Source organism: Grampus griseus (assembly GCF_964374135.1).
Source record: "Grampus griseus genome assembly, chromosome: 4".
NCBI lineage: Eukaryota > Metazoa > Chordata > Mammalia > Artiodactyla > Delphinidae > Grampus > Grampus griseus.
Genome location: NC_138997.1, coordinates 127,228,603 through 127,253,225, shown reverse-complemented (window position 1 = coordinate 127,253,225; position 24,623 = coordinate 127,228,603). Strand labels below are relative to the sequence as shown.

The window sequence follows — 24,623 nt, the reverse complement described above, 5'->3', positions numbered from 1 at the left end:
TTGCAAACTATCAACAAAGAAGTGTGGCTAGTCGCGTAAACAGAGTCCTTGACTGGCTGGGCTGTGCAAGTTAATGGAGCTTCCTGAACTGGCGCTGTTCTACCAAGCTGGTTGGAAAGACCTTTTTGGCTAGAGTTAAGGATGTTACTGCATGTGCCTAAAGTCTTTTTTTTTTTTTTCTCCTTTCTACAGTGAGGTTTTAAAAATCCAGGGTAACTTGATTAAAGTGTAGCTGTTTGGGAAGCCTAACTATAGAGGCAGAAAAATACAGAAAGGAAAATGTAGTTATGATTTTGGGGTAGTTGTCCAACTTTTTGAAACTGCCAAAGATGAAGTGAATGGATTTTTGAGATTACTGTAACTGGTAAATTGTATTCTTTGATAAGTAAGCTTTTAGCATGTGATATTTCGCACTGAGATATTTTTGTTTTATTTTAGTTACTGGTGGGAATTATTGATTACCTGGACATCTTAAACCGAGAAGCGTGTGAACAGGTTCATTAAGAATCTATCTTGAAAAATGCATTTTATGAATACTTTGAATTAAGGAGGTGTTAACAGTGGTTTGCCATTTTTGCCACATAAGAGACAGTAATCTGAAACAGTTCCCTCCCTGGCAGTTGCCCATATACTTAAAACTGGCAGGGTCTAGTACTTTGAGTGACTATACTTCAACAAGGAGTAGAGCACTAACAATCTACTGTATAAATGTAATCTCTTTGGTAGCATTTACTATAATGGACACCTTTTCTGCATCTAATTTTCAGATACAGACTTAACGCTTGCGATCTGGAAAAGCATTTTGTACAAATTGAAAGATTGGGCTTTCTCTTCAGTTTTCCAGATGTATTGTCTCATCTGCATACTTGAAACATCCACAATCACATAAACTCCAGATGTAACCATGGAGTTTTGTGACCCATCAAGATATAGGAAAAGTGTTGGCCAAGGTTCGGAACCAGGCAGTTTTCCATCAGTTCAACAATTCATATAAACTAATATATTCTCTGCTGATGATCAGGAATAAAGAGCCAGATAAAGTCATGCACATTCTGTTGGCAGATGGACTATGTGGCTGTTGAATTTTACTGTAACTGGTTACTCTTGTCATTCAAAGTCAACTTAATATGCAAGTTACGTCCTAATGGATGTAAAGACCTGTGTTGATGTACCCAGATTCTAGCAAATGTTGATGCTAAGAAACCTATTATGACTAATCCTTGGGAAGAGAAAGTCTGCAAAATGGCTCAAACGAGTTTACTGCAGGGGAAGCAGTTTTACTGTAGGGAGTGGGTTTTCCACAAGCTTCAGCATTGCCTCCAGGAGAAAACTAACTGCTGCAACAGTGCTGTCAACACACCACCCCTTGTAGTGAATTCTGGGAATAATGCTAGTGTTGTCTCTGGAAAAGGAGCTGCCTGGGGTGTGTTATTGGTAGGAGGGCCTGGCAGTGGCAAGACAGCCTTATGCACTGAGCTCTTGTGGCCAAGTTCACCTACAAGCTTGCAGAGAGGTTTACATCGCCAGGCTTTGGCCTTTCATTTCTGCAAAGCCCAGGACTCTGATACTTTGTGTGTTGGAGGGTTTATTAGAGGTCTGGTTGCCCAGATCTGCCGCAGTGGACTTCTCCAAGGATATGAGGACAAGCTAAGGGATCCAGCAGTTCAAAGCCTCCTACAGCCCGGGGAATGTGAGAGAAACCCAGCTGAAGCATTTAAAAGGTAACAATAAGTATGTCATGGTGTTCTGGTTTCTGTGCAAAAATTAAAGTTTTTTTTAGTTTTTTTGTGTTTGTTTCTTAACTTTGCCAGTGCTTTTACTACCGCTGTATATTTGGGGATAATCTGTGGTTATGAATACACCTGTTTACTTTGTTGAAGGAAATAAAATTTAAGCTTTGTATTGTAAGGTTATGGATTAAAAGTATATCTTTTACTTGTTTAATAACAGAATGTGAAGCACTGAAGAAACTTAATTTGAGAGGTGTGGTATTCTTGCAGACTTTTTAATGTGTAAGTGCTGTCCAGTAAAACTCAGGGCAAATCTGTTATCTTTTGCTGTGAGCCATCAAAATCAGCGTTAGAATTGTTATATCATTCTTAAATTAATGAGGAAATAGGTTAGGCAATACCTGTATCACAAGTATGAGATGCCAGGTTTGATGGACAGTGTTCAATATGGAATCACTGTGTATGGAATCAATAATGCAGTCTTTAATATTAAACTTAACTTTTAAGAGACTTAAGTCTCTGTACATAAACAGCTCTTTTCCTCTTGACTTACTGCTTTTTCTGGAGATACTATCACTAGTTGAAGAGCTGAGTTTTCATTTCTTATAAGTAATTTCATAAACTGCATTTATTGACACCTTAGAAAATGTTTCAAAGAGCTTATAGTCTAAGTTGAACTTAGTCTAACTAAATTATGTAATTATGCAATTTGTCTTATTGGAATTAGCTATGTAAATTTCTAATACCTTTAAATATTTAAAATCAAGTCTGATAACTATATTTTTGATATATACTGATTCTAAGCAAATCTTTCTCTATAGTATCAGATTTTCTTGAAAAAGATCCTTCTACTCAGATGGATTTTCTGTAATTTTTTTTCTGTAATTTTAGTTACTCATTGAAGGGGAATAACAAGCAAATAGAGCTGTGTGTAAATTGATTTTTATTAATTTTGATTTTCTGATTGACAGAAGGAGCTAATCACTTTATATTCCCAGTCTGTACTTGGTTAGGGAAAACCTAGTCTTTCCACTTGGACCATTTTGGTGCTCTTACTAATCTTCCACTGGATCTTTCAAAAACTTGGGTCACTTTCTTTTTCATTAAAGTAATGAATCATTAAATAAATTAGGTAACTTTGATATTGGAGAAGCTGTTTCTGATAATTCACAGAGCTACATTTCCTTCAAGACTGCGAAGCAGTAAGATAACCATAGTCGAATGCAGACATGAGATCACAATTAAAAGTTGAAAAGAAATATTTTTACATAGTGTATGGCATTAGATGATCTAGGCCTCTGCTTTTGGACAAATAGTTAAGATTTCATTGTGGGTTTTATTAGTGACTGATTGACTTGTTAGATAAGTCCTTTAGAGAGTTTTGATAGGAATGTATTTTTGATAGGAATTTTATTTAGGCAGGGTTAGATGTAATTCAACAAGTAGACAATGGAGCAAAAGGTAATTATTTTCAAAAAGTTGCAATATTTTGAGGGAGACAGAGCTGGAGGTAATTATAACATGATGGGAGATGAAATATAAACAAAGAAAAGTATTTTTTTTTTCATTTTTGACAAAAACAACCTCCCAAACCAGTTTGTGTATTGTTACTTTCTTAACATCTAACAGTTGATAATATTGATGGCTTCATATATTCATGTGTGAAACAATTTAGTAGAAATAGAAAATTGATAAAGGTAAATCTTAGTTCTTCACAGGTCCACAAAGTTGGGGAAATTTCAGAGTGATTCAGTAATTAATGCTTTTTATCTGCTTTTCTTCAGTTTTACTTCCTAATTTTTTATCCCTATTTTTTTTCCCCTTAATGATACTAGATACAGTATGTAGTGCGGCAAGCTAACTTCTTACATGAAGTCACGTAGCTAAGTGGTAACTTGTTAATTACCAGTTTTTTGAAATCACATTTTCTTCACGATAATTAAAGACTGAAAGGAACTTTATGTTAATCTTAAACTTCATGTTAAATATTGCTACTTCTTTTTCTTCTGACATGGTATAGTCTGTTGATTCTGAGATTTAGTTGTCAAATTTCTTCTGACATCCATTCATTCTTACAGCAAATGTTTATTGAGAGCCTTTTGTGTTTTAAGCACAGTTCAGCTGGAGATATTTATTGAGAACTGTCTGTGTGTTACGTGGAATTCAGATGTGGATAAATCAGTGAACCGAACAGACAAAATACCCTGTCTTCATGGAGCTTTAAGTTCTTACGCTAATATTTATCTTATTTCTATAAAAAGAAATAATATTGATACTTCGGGTATCAATATATAGATACTTGCTGTAGATGCAGCACGTGAACATTTTAACACAAATGGAATTAGATCATCTGTTGAAGAGAATGATGAATGAAGACACATTAATTTCTTATTTTTGTTCTTTTCCATTTTTCTTCGCTGGTTAAAGTGAAAAGCTATTGTTACTACCTTTAGAATATATATATTTTATCTGTTTCTGTTGGTGGAACTAAGTTGATGACAATTACATTTTTACTTGTTTTGAGAACCAAATGCTGATTTCTTTCATTCTGCCTCCCACTTCAGGCTTTTATTGCAAAACTTTGCCTTTTGTGTTGAATTGTCTTTTCTAGAGTTAATGTCAGAGGTAGAGTTTCCTAGTAGTCCTCTAACTGTAAAACAAATTCCAGTTGTTTTTGACAGAAGGATCAAGGCACCTAAGTTATGGAATGAGGGAGGGGCTAGTGGTTTTAGATCCTGTGATTGGTTTAGAAGCACAACTGAAGATGGTTATTTTTTCAACCAGAAACTTCTTTCTGAACTTTACTATCATGGTCCTTGAACCCCCAAGGGTCTTTTTTGGAGAGTTAGACGGATGTGGAATGGAAGTACAAAGCTTTGTTCCTAGTGGATATCATTCTCTTTTATTTCTGGTTCACAATCTGCAAGGCCAGGTGAGAGTCAATTCTGTGTGTGACGTCAATTTTTCTGAGTCGAGTAAAAAGATTTTGTTCTGTGTAATGTTGATAGGAATTAATTAAACATCTTCAGTGGTACCACAAATTAAGTGTAAATGGAATAAAATCATGATGAAGAATTAAGGATGAATGACTCTAAACTTTGAGCGTTTAGTAGAAAAGTCATCTGAGAAGTGGTGAAAGACAACAATGGCTTGTTAGAAAAGGATTGGAAGTTGGAAGACTGGACTGTGACCTTTGTTTTTATGTTGAATAAGAATCCTTGGGCTTCCCTGGTGGCACAGTGGTTGAGAGTCCGCCTGCTGATGCAGGGGACACCGGTTCGTTCCCCGGTCGGTCCGGGAAGATCCCACATGCCGCAGAGCGGCTGGGCGCGTGAGCCATGGCTGCTGAGCCTGCGCGTCCGGAGCCTGTGCTCCGCAACGGGAGAGGCCACAGCAGTGAGAGGCCCGCGTACCAAAAAAAAAAAAAACAAAAACAAAAAAAGAATCCTTGAATGGTGAAATTTTCTTTCTAATCTTTTTATCTCCCTCTTGAACATTTTATAGTTCTTCACTGGTATCTCTTTAGATTTTTAACTTCTTTTGTAATTATTTATGCATACATGTTCTGTAATCTCCTCTATTAGGCATATGTTTCTTCGTGACATTATTCATGACTGATTAATATTTTATGCTTACCATAGCGCTTTGAACAGCACTTTGCATATCGTAAGTGCTAAATGATTATCATTTGAAGGAGTGAATAATACTACTTACCTATCTAGAATGTGCTTGAACCTGATTGAAGGACAGCTGAAGTGCTTGCATAAGAAAGGAAATTGAAATGTTATATCATTTAGGTCAGTTTTAAATGCAGACCAGACTGGTACAGTGATTATTAATTTATTAACCTGCTGTCTGCTCTTTAGCATGTATGAATGTGGATTGGTCCAGATAGTTTTACGTGGCCAGATGTCTGTCTTCTGTCTTAACTGTAGTATTAAGAGTATACTCCAAGTATTTTTGGCAAACTCAACAAAGGGGCAGAGAACAGAATGGGACTGGAACGTGTGCTTCCTTCTTACCCTCAGTTGTGGGGTATTTTCAAGGCAAAATATTTCCTTTCCATTATCTGTCTTGAATATCTAAGACTATTTAAGATAACCATCATTATCTATTCTTAAACATTGTTGGATTAAAAGGTCTTGTAAAGGTGTCTTTACAGTTCACATTTTGAATAAAATAAATGAAAATATAATTTTCATAATCAAAATTCTACATTTCTTTTAGTGTAATAGTGTCAGTTTCCACTGAGTTGTCTGTTGCTTCTAGCTCTTATGTTATTTTGACTTTGATATGGACTTCCATGCATTCAAACCCTTGCACTTTCCCTTCCTAAAATCTTTTCCTTTTACCCTAGCCTTTCTCTCTCTTTTATACTTCATGTCTAAGTGCTGCTTCCTTTGGTTCCTGGTACCTTTATCATTTGCTGAACTAGTCCTCAGCATTTAATCAGTTCTGTAGTGGCATAACATATTGCTCCGTATTTATACTGTTTAACATCAGCCACGTTCTTAATTCTGCTTGGCCATTTTTTTATTTACTTCTTGATAACTCAGACTTTATTTTGGATCAGAAAGAGTAAAGTAGTGCCCTATAGGTTGAATATATTTTTTATCCACTTCAGGAAATTTCACACACCTATCCAGATTTGGGGGTTTTCTTGAAAAAAAATTGGAAATTTTGACGGTATTAGCTTTTCATTTTTTTTGAAGCAATAATCTGGTGGCACTGTGTCAGCTGCTGTCTTTATGTGGGGCCTACACATTCTAATTTGATTCCGTCTCCTCCACTCTCTATTATTCTATCCCAAGACTACTTCGTTTGTTTATATATGCCAGCCTGGCTCCTGTGGGCATTTGCAAACGTGAACATGTTTTCTATTTCTCTGAGTAGAGAAACACTATAATTTTTATCTCCCCCCAAATTTGCTATTATATTATCTTGAATTTGTACATGCAAGTACTACTACTTCTTCCCTATCACCTCATTTTATCTTAGCGTACTAAAATCTGACTTCTACGTCTACATGTTCACAGAAAGATGTTTAAGCATAATAGCTTCTGAATCCACTACTCAGTCGATCTTTAGCCTTAGATGATATATGTTAGGACTTTCTTCATTATTTGTGCTTTCTTGCATTCAGAATCTCCTGTCTGACTGTATTCTTTGGTGGCCCTTCCTGTAGGTTGTCTCTGGCCATTTGTCCAACAAAGCTTCCTTAGATCTTCTCTCTTTGTATATACGCTCCTTCAGTAATTTTATTTACTTACATGGCTACCAATGCTCATGTCTAATGTGATAGCAATCAGATCTACATCAACAGCCTTTGTCTTCATTCTGATCAACATGTATCTTTTCACTGGAGTGTCTGTCACCTTCCTCTGTTCAATCCAGCGTCTCTTTTAGCATTTCTCTTCGTTGACTCATTCATTCATTTCTTTTTTTATATATAAATTTATTTATTATTTTATTTATTTATTTTCGGCTACTTTGGTTCCTTGTTGCTGTGAGCGGCTTTCTGTAGTTGCAGTGAGCGGGGGCTACTCTTCGTTGCGGTGCGTGGGCTTCTCGTTGCTGTGGCTTCTCTTATTACGGAGCACGGGCTCTAGGCATGTGGGCTTCAGGAGTTGTGGCACGCAGGCTCAGTAGTTGTGCCTCGCAGGCTCTAGAGCACAGGCTCAGTAGTTGTAGCACACGCGCTTAGTTGCCCCGCGGCATGTGGGATCCTCCTGGACCAGGGCTCGAACCCGTGTCCCCTGCATTGGCAGGCAGATTCTTAACCACTGCGCCACCAGGGAAGCCGCATTCATTTCTTAAACAAATAATCAGCACCTGCTATGCGCCAGATGTGTGCTAATGTCCAGATAACAGGACTAAAGTGGTGAGCCAAACAGGACACTGAGCTCAGTGGGGGGAAATACATTGAACAAATAATCACAAAAATAAATGTAAAAATGGAGCTTTAGTAAGTGCTAAGAAGGAGGGACACAGGCTGATAAGAAAGCATGTAATATGAGGCTTGATCGTTGTCTTGGGTTCTGGGAAAACTGACTCTCTTATCTACGTTGTTCCATAATTACTCTTATTTCCTAGACCCTTTCTACTTAAAAGTATGATCTTAAGATCAACAATAGTGGCACCACCTGGGAGGTTATTATAAATGCAGAATCTTGAATCCACTGAACTGAATCTGCCTTTTAACAAGATTCCTAAGTGAATTCTGTGCACATTGAAGTTTGAGAAGCACTGCCCAGGCTAGATTCTAGAGTTTTCTTTGATTATTTTCTATTATATTTCTCTATTCTACGGTATTTAATCTTTTTCTTGGAATGGTTCTTGAATTCTTTTCCCCTAATCTAGAATTTTTGTTCATCACGTCCTGGGTGCTTTACTTAACCTTAGCCTCTCTATATGTAATTCATTTTGGTAACAGTTGGCCAATTAACTGTAGTAAAACAGTGCTTTCTTTAGGTCATTCCTCTGAGCCTGTGATAACCTCTACAACAAATTTAAATTTCTCTGCTTGGCTTTAAAAGCTCTTCATAATTTGGTTCTCTTCCATCTAAAGTATGTATCATGTTTCCAAACTTCACCAGAACACATTAAGCTCATTTATTCTTTCAAGAAATATTTTTAAGCATATGAGACAATGTTAAAGTCGACAAGAGATATGGATAAGAATAGTCTTATTTTTCTTAGTGTTTAGTAAGAACTTGATATACATAGTAAGGATATGGACCTTTTGTTTGTTATATATTTTGCAGATTTTTTTTTAGTTTGTTTTTTAGCCCTTAACTTTGTTTTTAGCAACTTTGCTTTTAGCAGTTTTGCTTTTTAGGAAATATCTATAAAGTATAATGACTTCTATACAATGAAATGGTTTGATTTTATAAAGTAAAATAAGTAAATTCTTATTTTTCTCCCCTTAAAAATAATCTTTGAAGTGTATTCTGATTGGTGGCCTGTCTTTACTGTCTAGTTGTTCTAGTGATGTCTTTGACCATACTATACAATTGTTTTAAATTTCAAACCAGGGCTTCCCTGGTGGCGCAGTGGTTGAGAGTCCGCCTGCCGATGCAGGGGAACCGGGTTCGTGCCCCGGTCCGGGAGGATCCCACATGCCGCGGAGCGACTGGGCCCGTGAGCCATGGCCGCTGAGCCTGCGCGTCTGGAGCCTGTGCTCTGCAACGGGAGCGGCCACGACAGTGAGAGGCCCGCGTACCGCAAAAAAAATAAATAAATAAAATAAATTTCAAACCAGTTTCTTTCTTTCATGTTATCTTAATCTCAGAAATATGCCTAATGTCATTTTTTTTCTATAACACATGTAATGTAGCTAAATATAGTCTTTGGTAATAAAGTAGAATTTGAAAATGTTCATGTAATTACTTAATAAAAATAGGTATTAATTAAGAGAACTAATTACATCTTACTTGTGGTTATCTTGAGCAATGATTTGGAACATTCCAAAAACTGGTGACCTTTTACAGTTGTGACTCATGATTTGAATATATAGACACTGGTGTGGATTGAATTATCTGCTTTTGTTCTTCTTCTCTCCATGTATCCTTGGTCTTTGCCATGTGACATTGCAGTCCTTCTGCTAGAGGAGAAGCGTACTTCTCTGCCTTTTGATTTCGGCTCAGCCATGAGATTTGCTTTGGCCAGTGGGATGTTAGTAGACGTGACCCAAACAGAGGCTTAACATGTGCGTGAGTGATTGGGCTTGTCCTTTTTGTGTCTCATTACCTTCAGAAGAACATGTTCTGGCGAGCTTGTTGGTCCAAAGAAGATGAGGGAGATGTGGAGTAAACCATACCCAACTGGAAGCTTGACTCCACGCCTGGAGTACAACAAAGTCATAGACACAGAAGTATAAATGATTGTTATTTCAAGCCACTGCGTTTTGGGGTGGTTGTGGTACATCACTGTTGTGGAAATAGCTAACAATACAAAAATTAAGGAAATAACATTTCAAATAGGAAATCGTTAATTTTCATCAAAAATCTAGGAGTCCTCATTGATTCTTCAATTTCACTCACCCCCTACACTCAATCCGTCAGGTACTTTTGTTCTGTTTCCAAGATAAAACAAATACCTCAACTTTTCTTCATCTCCATTGCTGCCATTCCCATTATCCCTTTCAGTGGTGTCCTAACTGGTCTTCTTCTTGCTATTGTTGTCCCTCTTATCTTCACAAAGCAGTTAAGGATAATCAGATCTTGTTAACTGTCTGCTTAAAACCTGCAGTTAGCTTCTCACTACCTTCAGAATAAAATCTAAGCTTTACATGGTCTAGTCCTTACCTAGCCTTTGACTTCAGTCTGTACTGTTTTCAGCCTTGTTCATTGGTTCTTCATCCACATTGTTCTTATTATTGTTCTGAAATAGGTCACCTTCTGGCCAGCAGATTTTTGTATGGCTACTTGCTCTGGTATCACTTAGTGCACCAGCTTTAATGTTACCTCCTCTGAGGTCTTCCCTTCTCCACTGAATCTTTACAAGTCTCCCCACCCGGTCATTTTCTTAAATCACAACATCCCACTGTGTTTTCTTTATTTCTTAATTTTTAGTGTCTATCATGATTGGAAATTATTTTGTGCATTTGTTCACTTTGACTTTCTGTCTACCTTCTGGAATGAGCAGAGTACTTGTCTGTCTTGTGTCTTTATATCTCCAGGGCTTAGAATATAGCAGAGACTCAGTATTTCCTGAATTAATGAGTAACTGTATTTTACGTTAAAACGTTATAATTTTGTCACATTGATAATTTGTATTGCTCAACCACATTCAGCTTTGAAATATTCTATTTTCCTGTGGAATAATACTATACATATAGATTATATAGTTATAGATGAAAAGTATCTAAAACCAGTATTTTTGATGATTTCATTAGTGTCAACAATTCATATTGAAATTAATTTTTATCAATGGAAAATCTTTTTAATAGCATCAGATTTATGTTATGTGACGTGAGTCATATGAGGTCATAAATCCATAGTTTCATCTGTAGAATTCTTATCATTCTTTCAGCCATTGTCATTTAAATTTCATATTCACTTAGAAAGGAGAAAAAAACTTTTGTAGTTTAAATCTCAGCTAATATGTTTGTTAAATTGCTACTTTAGGGAGAGAAGCAACTTGCAAACAGAGACCTTCACAGGAATTTAAAGGGAAAAAATAATGGTACTAAAGGGGAAGAAATTGTAGAAAATAAATTTACAGAGGAAATGATAGATTGCTCCTACCGCCAAAGGTTCAGTTATACAGCAAAGTTAATAAAATTGAAAAACAAAGATGCATGTACTTCCTCATTTTGCCATATTTGCTCTAAATCTGGGTTTCCTGTTTCTGTTTTAAAGAAAAAATAATCCACATTTGAAGCCACCTAGGTATCCCGTTAAGTCTGATCTACTCATACCCCGTAGGTGACCCCTCCTGTGAGTTCACTTTTTATGCCTATGTAGTTTGACCAGTTTATATACATAGGGAGATATATATGTATATACACATACTTGTTACATGCTCTAGTTCTGTACATTTTTGATTCCACATCAGCAATTCTCAAACTTTTTTATTCTAGGTCCCCTTTATACTCTTGAAGATTATTGCACACACCAAAGAATTTGTTTATGTGGGTTGTATTTATAAATATTTGCTTATTTAAAATTTAAACTGATATTTAAATATGTATTAATATATTTAATAATAAATCTTTATTTATCTAAATAACATCTAAATAACATTTTTATTTAACATAAATAACATTTTAATGAAAGAATATACTGTCCAAGACCAAAAAAAAAAAAAAACCACTTAAAGAGTGGCGTTGTTTTACATTGTTTTGCAAATCTTTTTAATATTAGGCTTAATAAAAGACAGCTGGATTATCGTGGTTCTGTTTCTGCATGCAGTCTCTAGAAAACTCCACTTTATCCTTGAGAGAGAACAAGAGTGAAAAAGGCAAATGACATCTTAGTTTTATTATGACACTGAATAGGGGACTCCAAGGGATCCCCAGACTACAATGTGGAAACCATTGTTCTGTATACATAGTACTGTGTTGCTGGCACTATTCTGCAACATTTTCTGTGTAACACTTTTTTTTTATGTTTAGCCAAGTTTTTATATGTGGATCTACATGATTCACTTTACCATATGGTATATAATGTCATCCTTTATACTATAATTCATTTGTTGTCACGTTGATACTCATTTAAGATGTATTCAACTTTTTCAACTTTACAAAACAGTTACGAACATTCTTGGGTATTCTGATGTGCATACACTAGGAATAAAATAGCGAAGGGTGATTCGAGGTTGAATACTTAGAAGTGAAATTTTGGATCATAAGGTGTGTATATCCATCTTCAACTCTGAGGAGATAGTACCAACTACCCTTTAAAATTACATCAGTGTATCCTCTTGTAGTACTGTGTAATTTGAGTTTCCATTACTCTACTAGGTCACCAATACTTGCCATAATGTCAGAGTTCTTTATGTTCTGGAAAGTGAATGTGAAATGGTACCTTATTTCCTTGATCCTGTGGCTCGTCATTTTGCTTGTGAAATTTTTGTTTTGAAAGGTACAAAAAAGAATAGAGTCAAATATATCAGTCTTTTCTTTTTTAAAATTGTTTTAGTTCTCGTAACTTTAATAATTTTATTTATTCATTTATAAATTTATTTATTTTATTTATTTTGGCTGCGTTGGGTCTTCATTGCTGCCTGCGGGCTTTCTCTAGTTGCAGCGAGAGAGGGCTACTCTTCGTTGTGGTGCATGGGCTTCTCATTGTGGTGGCTTCTCTTGTTGCAGAGCACGGGCTCTAGGCGCGCTGGCTTCAGTAGTTGTGGCACGTGGCTCAGTAGTTGTGGCCCGTGGGCTCTAGAGCGCAGGCTCAGTAGTTGTGGCGCACGGGCTTGGTTGCTCCATGGCGTGTGGGATCTTCCTGGACCAGGGATTGAACCCTTGTCCCCTGCATTGGCAGGTGGATTCTTAACCACTTCGCCACCAGGGAAGTCCCTCAATCTTTTCTTTTTATGATTTCCTTTACACTTTGGCCTTTTTGGGTCTTAATATTTAAAAACTTGTTTTCTACTTGATTATTCTAGCAGCATTTGTTGAATGGCTCATCTTTCACTATTGATTTGTAATACCACTGCGGTGAGACACACACACACACACACACACACACACACACACACACACGCATGTATTTCCGAGTTCTCTATTTTACTTTGGTTTATTTGTTCATTCATTGATTTATCATATATGTATTAGATACCAGGAATGCGCCAGATGCCATTCTTAATACTGAGATGTATTAGTAAAAAAGAAGTGGCAAATATCCTCTGTGTTTATGGAGCTTAAATTTTGAGGGTTGGGGTGGGTGGTTAGTAGAAAAATGAAAAGTTAAGAAGATAGTATATAATACGTAGCATATCACTACGCAATAAGTGCTACGTGGAAAATCAAAGCAGAGTTAGGATGGTAGGAGTGGTGCGCTGAGTAGGTTGGGGGAGGAGTGTTGCTATTTATGTAGGGGAGGTTAGGGCATCCTGAAGGAGGTATCCAGACTGAGGATATATCAAGTGCAAAGTCTTGAGGTGGGAGTTGGCTTAATATTATCCAAGAGAAACAAGGGGGAGCCTGTGTGGCTGGAACAGAGTGAGCAAGTAGTTGAGTATATGAGACAAGTCGAGATGTAGTTAGGAGTCACATAATGTATGGACTTGGAGGCCATTGTAAGGACATTCATTTTTCCTTTGAGGAGATTGGAAGCCATTAAGTCTTTTAAACAGAGTAGTGAATGAAACATCATATGACATGATTTTAAAGGATCACACTAGCTACTGTGTTGAGAACTGGGGTGGTAAATGTGGAAGCAAGGAAACCAGTAAGTGGCCAGTGCAGCAGTCAAGGTGAGAGACAGTGTACTTGGACTAAGGTGAAGTAGAGGTGGTGAGAAGTGTTGTATTCTGATTATTTCTAAGATTGACCTGATAGCACACTGGAAGGTGGAATATGAGAAAAACAGAGTAAAGGATGGTTCTAAGATACTTGGCTTGAGAAGTTGTAAGGATGGAGTTGTCTTTTACTGAAAAGAAGAAGACTGACAGGAGCAAGGTGGAGTTTGAGGTCAGAAGTTTCGTTCTGCATATGTTCAGCATTAGACGTCTGAAGTTAGGTAAGCAGTTAGATTTACGAGGCTAGATTCAAAAGAGAGGTGCTGTCTCTATATATCAGTTTGGTTTCAATGGAATATAGATGGTATTTAAGAGCATTAAGTAGCTTATGTAAGGAATGAATGTAAATAGAGAAGAGAGAAGATCCAAGATCTGAACCTTAGTGTACTTCCAACTTCAAAGGTTGAGAATATATGAAGAAAAAGTAGCTAGTATGAAAGGAGCAGAAAGCCAGGTGACAAAGTGAAGACAGTGTCTTCAGAAGGAGGAAGTGATAAGCTAAGTCAGGTATTTGCTGAGTTGAGGATTGATTTTAGTAACATGGAGTTCTTGGGGTATAGGTGGAGTGGAAAATAAACCTTGATTATAATAAGATCATGAATAAGTGAGAGGAGTAAATAGGCAGTAAATATCGGCAGAATTTTTGAGGCATTTTGCTGTAAGGAAGGGGAGCAGCAAAGTTGAATAATAGCTGGAGAAGGATATGTGTTTGAGGGTGATAAAGAAGAGATGAGATTGATGATTCGAGAAAGAAAGGGTAAAGTGCTGGAAATAAATCATTGAGAAGGTAAGATAAGGAAGGATCTGTTATTAGAGTGGGTGGGATAGGAGCACAGATGGTTCATCCATGGTTAGAGGAGGGAAGGCAGTGTATGTAGATCAAAGTGCAGGTGGGTTGGGAGAGTAGATGTTCCAGTGAGTTTGTGGAAGTTCTCTTCTAATTATATATGCCTAGAAGGGTGTGTGTGTGTGTGTGTGTGCATGCACACATTTTTATATTAAATGTTACTTATACGTATTTAAATAATTTTTTATTATCTAGGAAACCAGGTCGATAGTTGCAAGTGAATGTGGGGAGTAAGGAAATCATGGAGGTTTGAGAAGAACGAAGTGTAAAATATCATCTAGGCAAGTGGGGCATGGATGGTTTAGTGTTTCTCCAAGTGCGGTGTAGGCCCCTGCAAGGTCAAAGTTATTTTTAAAATAATACTAACACATCACACAGTATTTGTTTTTTCACTCTTGTTCTCTTTTGAGGGTATAGTGGAGGCCACATGAGAGACTGAGTGCACGAATACTCTGGCTGAGATTTTGATGAGGGTTGCATTGAATCTTTAGGTGAATTTGTGGGAATTGACCTGTTTGCAGTGTTGAATCTCCTAACCCATGAATATATCTCCTAATTCAGTGTTGAATCTCTTAATCCATGAATATCATGCTAACAATAGTATCTAGATTATTTAAGTCTGTATTTATTGTCTTTTTCCTCTAAATTACCAATCATGTATTTCTGCCCTTTTTCTGTCTGATAATTTTTGATCGTATGTCAGACAGTGTGTTAAATGACTAGAGCTCCAGATAATATCTTTCATCAGAGAAGGTTTTCGTTTTTCTCATTTGGGCAGAGAGACTGAGGGGCTGATATAATCAGGGATGGAGGTGGGCTGGGGCTCCTTTGTAGTCTTAGTAAGACTGCTAGTTTATTCCTATTATTTTGGTGTGGACCTTCTAAGCTTTTGATTGAGAGTTCCAAAAGGACTTGATAATTCAGTTCTTCCCCAAGAAATATTTATTTAGTCCTTTGACTTCCTGCCCCTTATACCTTCAAATTCTAACAAGTGTCTTGAAGGGGATGGGTTTTGTGTTTAAAGCAAGTACCCTCCCATTAGCAGAATTTTGTCTCCAACATACAGACTATGGGAGATTTCATGCTGGCTTTTAGACACACTCATCCTAGTTCCCTAGCTTTTTAAATACAACCCAGAATTTAGCAAATGTACCTTGGAGAAAATCAGCCTCTTGTTAGGGACACCTCAGATTTGCACTTTCTCTGAAAGAGACATAGCTGACCTCTGAAAGTTGTGCTGATTTTATTCCTCTGGTAGAGTCCCTCAGGGTGGCCCAAGCCTGATTCTCAGTCCATACTTAAAATCACTGTATGCCTCAAATCAGCAAATGACCCCTGAGGAGAAAGCAGCAGGTGGTTTGGTTTTTTGTTTTTGTTTTGCTCATTTTGGATCAACTCCCATCCTCTGGAGTTCTAATTCATTTTGTTCTCTTGCTTCAACAGCTTTCTCCTATCTTTAAAAACGTAAATTTTGTAACGGATAACATTTTTTTTCTAGCTATTGCAGCGGGAGTTTTGGGCTGCTGCCACCTACTGCATTTTATCTGGCAGTGGAAGTCCCTATGAGGAAGATTTCTCTGGTTCTCTCCTGTTGTATTTGATTTGTGGCTTTGCTTGTTAAATAATTCCTTTTTTCAAAATTGGATTTTATTCCCTCTTTTCTTTACCTGAATATCACAACTACATTTTCTTTGCGTTCTCTGGCAGTTTTATAAGTTACTTTCATTTGGACATGAACACGTATTCCGATTGTTGAGTTTGCTGCTTTCTCTCTGAGCACTATAAATTTTGTAATTTTTTTTTTCACTCTCCTGTTTGGTTCACGAACACTTCTACCTCTGCTCTCCTTGCTCTGATTGCTGATTGCCTCCACCACTCCCCACCCTCAGTGCAGTCTAGGATGAGGGCCAATAATTGAGATACAAAGCTCACACTCCAAGCCGATACAAGTGATCTTGTAGATTTAGTCACTGACCCATGATCATTTTAGGTTCAGTTCCTGTCTCCAAGGAGGCTGATTTTTTGCCCTCCCTGCTGCTTCTTAAAAGCCATAGCCCTAGGCAGTAGTCTGTGCTTTTTGTTTCCTTCTTTCATTAGTAATAAGGAAAGCCCCTGTTCCAGCCCCTAGTTTCATACAGTGAGTCTGAGTCCTGTTAGTAGAGGCAGGACTACTACCTCGCCCCTTTTACTTCCACCATCTAACCCCCAGGCTGCCATTGCAGACAAGTTTGACAAGCTGAAGTTTTCGGTTCACTCACAGCATTATGCTTCTTTTCTGTTTCTGATACTTTGAAATGTTTATTTTATTTTTGACTCTGGTTATGTTTTTCTTATTTCATTTTGTTTTTATATTCCATCATTCCCTGCTATATTTTAGCAAAGGGGAAACAGTGCATAAAAGCATGAAGTTACAACAATATCTTGGTCAAAGTTTAGAGGGAAATTTTACCCTACATTTTGGCCAAGCTCCTTACCTGATTTTAATTATCAGTTGTACTTATTAGATTTTTTTTATTGAGTATATAAATTTGATCCCTAACTGGTTTGAGGTATCTTATACCCTGTTCCACATTTTCACATGCTTTAATTTACTGGAGGGTAATTTCATTCCTAAGGAAACAAAATAGGGAAACAACCTAAGTGTCCACTGACTTAGATAAATTGATAAAGAAATTTTGATATGCATATATACACATAATTCAGCCATAGTAAAAGAAGGAAATTCTGCCATTTCTGGCAGCATGGATGGATCTTGAGGGCATTATGCTGAGTGAAATAAGTCAGACATAGAGACAAATGCTGTATGATTTCACTTGTGTTTGGAATCTAAAAAACCCAACTCATTGAAATGGAGATCAGCTTTGCAGTTCCCAGAGGCAGGGGTTAGGAGGTGGGGGCATTAGGTGAAGGTGGTCAAAAGGTACAAACTTCCAGTTATAAGAGGTGTAATGTACAGCATGGCAACTATAGTTAGCGGTACTGTATTGTATATTTGAAAGGTGCTAGGAGACTAGATCTTAAAAGTTGGGAAAAAAAATTATTAACTGTGAGATGATGGATATTAACTAAGCTTATTGTGGTGACATTTTACAATATGTACATATGTGTTGTATACCTTAAACTTATACAATGTAATATGTCAATATATATCTTAACGAAATGGGAGAAAAAGAGAAAAGTAAAACCTGTGTTTGTTTTCCTAAGACAAGATATATTAAGTAAGAATTATTAGAGATTTAGTTTTTCTACTTCTCATCTTTTTAAAACACATTTATTTTAAAGCATAGCCTTTCGAAAGAATTTAATCATTTCATTAATAAAATGATGGGCCAGTATGTCAGCATTGTACTTCCAGATGGTTTTGGAAAGTGCTAGGTATTTAGGATTATTACCCTTCTAGGTAAACTTCAAATGTATAATATTTTGATGCTGAATTTCACCAGATAGTAGTGAGATTTTAGACGGCAGAATTCAAAGTGGGTAATCTGGTAATATTATGTATAATTTTTTTTTTGGTTGAAAAAACTTTCCTTTCTCAATTGAATTCCCTTTGCAACTTTGTGAAAAATCAGCTTCCTGTATTTATACTGGTCTGTTTCTAGACTTTGATGTGTCTGTCTTTTGCAAATACCGTACTATTTTTTTAAATTTACAGACTTTATTTTTTTAGGTTCACTGCTTTTAAGGGGAACGTGTAGAGAGTTTCCATTTAATCCCATCCCTGCACACACACAGCCTCCTCCACTATCGACATCCTGCATCACAGTGGTGCATTTGTTACAAGTGATGAACCTGCATTGACATATCATTAATACCCAAAGTCCATAGTTGACATTAGCGTTCTCTCTTGGTGTTGTACATCCTATGGGTTTTAAGAAATATATAATAAATGTATCCACCATTATTGTATCATACACAGTAGTTTTACTGCCCTAAAAATCCTCTATGCTCTGCCTATTCATCACTCCCTCCTCGTAGCAACCACTGATCTTGTCACCATTTCCATAGTTTTGCCTTAAGAATGTTTGACAGTCAGAATCATATAGTATGTAGCCTTTTCATATTGGCTTTTTTCACTGGGTAATATACATTTGATTCCTCCATGTCTTTTCATGGCCTGATAGCTCATATCTTTTTAGTGCTGAATGATTTTCCATTGTCTGGATGTACCATAGTTTATTAACATTCACCTACTGAAGGACATCTTGGTTGCTTCCGAAGTTTGGCAGTTATGAATAAAGCTGTTATATACACCATGTGTGCAGGTGTTTGCATGGACATACTTTTTCAGTTCATTTAGGTAAATACCAGGGACACAATTGCTGTTTTGTATGGGAAGAGTATGTTTAGTTTTCTATGAAACTGCCAAACTGTCTTCCAAACTTGCTGTGTACCATTTTGCATTCCCACCAGCAACGAATGAGAGTTCCCATTGCTCCACATCCTTGCCAGTATTTGGTGTTGTCAGCGCTTGGATTTTGGCCATTCTAACTTATATGTCGCAGCTTGTCTTAATTTGCAATTCCCTAATGACATATGATGTTGAACTTCTTTTCATACGCTTACCTGCTATCTGTAGCTTCTTTGGTGAGGTGTCTGTTCAGGTCTTTTGCCTATTTTTTATTCAGTTTGTTTTCCAGTGTCCAGGTTATCTGCCCCAGGTAAGTAAGTGCTTGCATTCTGTGTCTGCCTGCAGATGTCTGTGTCACCTTAGATTTTGGGCTAGTTGGTTGCCCTGTGACCTAAGCACTCTCGTAGGTTCATGAAAAGTCTTGAACTTGCAGTTTGCCTGGCTTATTTTGTTGTAAGACTGGGAGGGAGGCTCTTAACTAGTTCTCTACTCCTGAGGGAGTGAGCCAGAGAATGAGATGAAACTCAATGTTCAACAGTGAAAACCTTAAGAAACTAAGTATTAAGTATCTAAGAAAACTAAGAAATTAAGTATCTGTCTAATAGTATACTCCTTACAATACTTGTAGGAGCTTTTAAAAGTTAATTAGCCTCTTGAGAAAGAGGCAGTAAGTAAATTCACTGTATTAAAAAAAAAATGGATTTCATTTCATAATTGCCCTAATGGTCTTTTAGCTGCCTTTCTGCCTGAAAATCAGAAGGCCAGCTGCAGAAGCATGATGCTGCCAGCGCTTATTTTCAACATAGAATTGAAAATGGGGGGAGAGCTAGCTCAAGGACTTTAAATTAAATTCATAAAAGTATTAATGTAATATATATTGCCTGAATTTTAATAATGCACCTAAGAAATGTAAGACATTTAATAACATTTAATAACGTACCTACACAGGTAAAATCCTGCGGCACACTGCTGGTTTTAAAGATGGTGGTTATCTTTGTCTGAATGTGATAATCTAATACTATCACATGATCTCATTTTGAAGATAATATATACATATATATTCACAAACAGAGGAAAATCTGTTTTAGACTTCTAAAGCACTCTTGCTTTGTGTGTGTATACTTTGATGGGATTGTCATTTATAAAATGATAAAACGTAATCTGGTAGAGATGTGGATCTGTGTGTCACTTGGTGGTGTAGGTATCCCCATATGGTGCTTTTGATGGAATAAATAAAGGGAAACTGAATATGGGAATTCTGAGTCTAGAAAATTTTTTATCTAGTGTTTCAGAGTAGCAGTTTTCCTATTAATTACCATTCATTCATGAAGCAGATTTTACTGAGTGTTTGTGATGTGCAAATAATGGTTTTGAGTGCTGGGAATCTAGCAGTGCACAGGACAGGCGCCATCCCGGGGGAGGCAGCACGGAAGTGGAGGAGCTTCACCCCAGCCTTACAGTGAAAGCGGTACACGAGATAACGCAATAAATTACTTTGAGGATGGGATCAACACTACGAAGAAAACAGGATGAGTTGTTAGAGGAACAGTAATACACGATGAAGGCCATTTAAGACACGGTGACCAAGGAAAACCTCTTCAGGGATAAACTTTGTGTTGAAATCTGAAGGAAGAGAAGTTCGGCCTCAGGGAGCTTTCTAGGCAGAGGGAGTACCAAGTACATAGGCCCTGACTGGAGGAAAGCTTGCTGTTAGGACTGAAAGGGGGACCAGTGGCTGGAATAAAAGGGAGGACTCAGGAATTAGTCCTAGGATTTTGACTTAAGAAACTAGAGGGGTGATGGGATACCACTAACTGACATGGGGAAAATGGGTGGGGAGGAACTTATTGGGGGTAAATTGAGAGAATGCTTCTTTAAACATGTTAAATTTGAGACGCCTGTAGGACATCCACATGGAGATGGTAGCAGACAGTTTTGAGTTTAGAGGTGATGTCAAGACTAGAAAAAATTACTCAACATTTTTAAAGCCATAGTTTGGCTTCTGGTTTTGACATGACTGACTAAGGCCTGGGAAATAGTCTAATAGCAAGAAAGTGAAACTATGAGAGACCTGTAAACCCCAGCCTCAAGATAAATGTGGAAGTTAATACCAAACTGAGATGCAGACAAAACTGACACAACATTTACTCTTTGAAATAAATGTATACCCTGAACATCATCAAGAGCATAAAGACCCTCATTTGGAACCACAGAGACAGGTTATAGACTTATGCTAGAAGTTTCCCTGGACCCAGTTAAGCAGAATGGAAGAACAAAGAGTGCTGGGAAGAATGAGTCTCACAGATGAGCTCTGTGCAGGAGTCAGACATCTGGGGGTAATGGCGAGGGGGCTGTGGTGAGAAAGGCCTTGTGTACATCCCCACAGCTTCTCAGCTTAATTGGTTGGGGAGAAGTAGAAGCGCAAAGAAGTTGTTCATGCCCATAACTCTGAGTCATAAGGAGATTCTTAGAAGCCTGTACACTGGACACACTAACCTGCAATTGCTGATCCAGAAAGAAGTTACCTTACTGAAGAGCTGTCACAAGATATGTAAAAATATATCTCAAAACCAGTAGGGAGAAGGGGTCTAAAAAACAGCACCAGACTAGGACTTCCAAAACTATGTTGAATAAGAGTGGCGAGGGTGGACATCCTTGTCTTGTTTCTGATCTTAGAGGAAATGCTTTTAGTTTTTCACCATTGAGGACGATGTTGGCTGTGGGTTTGTCGTATATGGCCTTTATTATGTTGAGGTAGTTTCCTCTATTGCCCATTTTCTGGAGAGTTTTTTATCATAAATGGGTGTTGAATTGTGTCATAAGCTTTTTCTGCATCTACTGAGATGATCATATGGTTTTTATTGTTCAGTGTGTTAATATGGTGTATCACATTGATTGATTTGCATATCTTGAAGAATCCTTGCATCCCTGGGATAAACCCCACTTTATCATGGTGTATGATCCTTTTAATGTGCTGTTGGCTTCTGTTTGCTAATGTTTTGTTCAGGATTTTTGCATCTATGTTCATCAGTGATATTGGTCTATAATTTTCTTTTTTTGTGACATCTTTTTCTGGTTTTGGTAATGGATAAAGAAGGCACATATATACAATGGAATGTTACTCAGCCATAAAAAGAAATGAAATTATTTGTAATGAGGTAGATGGACCTAGAGTCTGTCATACAGAGTGAAGTAAGTCAGAAAGAGAAAAGCAAATACCATATGCTAACACATATATATGGAATTAAAAAACATGGTACTGATGAACCTAGTTGCAGGGCAGAAATAAAGAGGTAGACATAGAGAATGGACTTGAGGATGTGGGGTGGGAGGGCGAAGCTGGGGTGAAGTGAGAATAGCATCAACATATATACACTACAGAATGTAAAATAGTTGGCTAGTGGAAATTGGCTCGGTGCTTTGCGATGACCTAGAGGGGTGGGATAGGGAGGATGGGAGGGAGGGGATATGGCGACATGTGTATGCACATGGATGATTTGCTTTGCTGTGCAACAGAAACTAACACAGTATTGTGAAGCAACTATACTCTAATAAAGAGCTAGTAAAAAATGATTTGCTTTGCTGTGCAACAGAAACTAACACAGTATTGTGAAGCAACTATACTCTAATAAAGATCTAGTAAAAAAAAAATCTTATGTTTTTAACAGTCTATTTTAAGTGAATAACAACTTAAGTTTGAAGGCATAATAAAGCTCTACATTTTACTCTTCCTCCCAAAAAAAAAAAAAAAAACAGCACCAGAAATGCTCACCAGAAAAATATTGCCATGGAACAAAAAGAAAACCGTAGCCAAACATATTGTCTTAAATGAAAACATAATTAATGAGCAATTGCCTGACTTCAACAGTTGCATGAGGCAGAGATATAAGTGCTTGGAAAAGAGATGGTGAGACAACAGAATGAGATGAAACTTAGCCAAAATATATATGGGGATTTACTCTGTCTGTGAAAAGAGAGATATTTCAAATCAAGTCAATAAGAGAAAGATAATTTAGTAAATAGTTTGGGGATAATTGTGGAACCATGTGGGGAAAAAAATTGGAAACCTAGTTCACATCTTATGTCAAAACTAATGTGATTAAAAAATAAAATTTTCAAAGCTTTTGAAGAAAACATGAGGAAGTGTTTCTTTTAACCTTTAGAGTAGGGAAGTCCCCTCAGAAATGAAACATATAAAATCAGAATTCATAAAAGAAAAAAGACTGATGTGTTAACATATAAAACTCAGAATTCATAAAAGAAAAAAGACTGATATATTATATAAAAGTAAAAAAACAGAGAAATTGTACATTTAAAAAAAAAAACCCTTTAAAAGTCAAAAGAAAAGTAACAAATGATGGAAAATATTAGCAACAAAATCATTTTCTTAATACTGTCCAAAAAAGAGAAACATTAATCTTTTGGAAAATGGATAAAGGATATGAAGACACAGTTTAAAGAAAAAGAAATAAAACTCCTAGACATTTGTAAATAAGATTGACCTCATGATAAGGAAATGTCAACTAAAAGCATAATGATGCCATTTTCTGCATATCTGTGGAAAATAATGTTAATTGCTATAATGGAGGGGCTAGGGAAACAGGCACTCTTACGCAACTGTTGGGAGGGTATGGTTATATAATTTCTAGAGGGTATTTTGACAATATCTGTGAAGATATACACAGATATGGCCCTTAACCTAGCAACTCTAATCCTAGTAATATGTCCTACAGATATACTTGTATATTTTAAAATGGTATGTATAAGAATATAGTAAATTTAAACTGAATCATATGAATAATCACATTAAATGTAAATGGTAAATACACTAGTATAAATGGCAGTTTGTCTGATTTAGACAAAAATGTAAGATCTAATTATATGTTACCTAAGACAAATATACATAAAGAGACATATAGCTTAATTAAAAAAAATGAAAAAATATATACCTGACTGTTTTAGCTTACTGCCCTTGGGTTCCTTTGTTTTTGAGGCAGAGATAGCAGTATGCTGATTTTTTTTTTGAATTTTATTATATTTATTTTTTTATACAGCAGGTTCTTATTAGTTATCCATTTTATACATATTAGTGTATATATGTCAATCCCAATTGCCCAATTCATCACACCACCACCCCCACTCCTTGCCACTTTCCCCCCTTGGTATCCATATGTTTGTTCTCTACATCTGTGTCTCTATTTCTGCCCTGCAAACCGGTTCATCTGTACCATTTTTCTAGGTTCCACGTATATGCGTTAATATACGATATTTGTTTTTCTCTTGCTGACTTATTTCACTCTGTATGACAGTCTCTAGATCCATCCACGTCTCTGCAAATGACCCAATTTCATTCCTTTTTATGGCTGAGTAATATTCCATTGTATATATGTACCACATCTTCTTTATCCATTCATCTGTCGATGGGCATTTAGGTTGCTTCCCTGTCCTGGCTATTGTAAATAGTGCTGCAATGAACATTGGGGTGCATGTGTCTCTTTGAATTATGGTTTTCTCTGGGTATATGCCCCGCTGTGGGATTGCTGGATCATATGGTAATTCTATTTTTAGTTTTTTAAGGAACCTCCATACTGTTCTCCATAGTGGCTGTACCAATTTATATTCCCACCAACAGTGCAAGAGGGTTCCCTTTTCTCCATACCCTCTCTAAGCAGTATCCTGATTTTTAACTGCACAGGGGCTCGGTGCCCCTAACCCCCAAGTTGCTCAA

At 36.9% G+C, this 24,623-nt stretch overlaps 1 protein-coding gene across 1 annotated transcript in view; it reads left to right on the top strand.

The window, feature by feature from the left end:
- Positions 1-1,011: 1,011 nt before the first annotated feature.
- Positions 1,012-24,623, top strand: part of ANKRD50 (ankyrin repeat domain containing 50) — a 40,511-nt gene continuing 16,899 nt past the window's right edge. Inside the window, exon 1 of the mRNA XM_082653517.1 lies at positions 1,012-1,721. Coding sequence (XP_082509643.1) covers positions 1,210-1,721 — 512 coding nt within the window. The 5' untranslated portion in view covers positions 1,012-1,209. The remainder of the gene's footprint in view (positions 1,722-24,623) is intronic.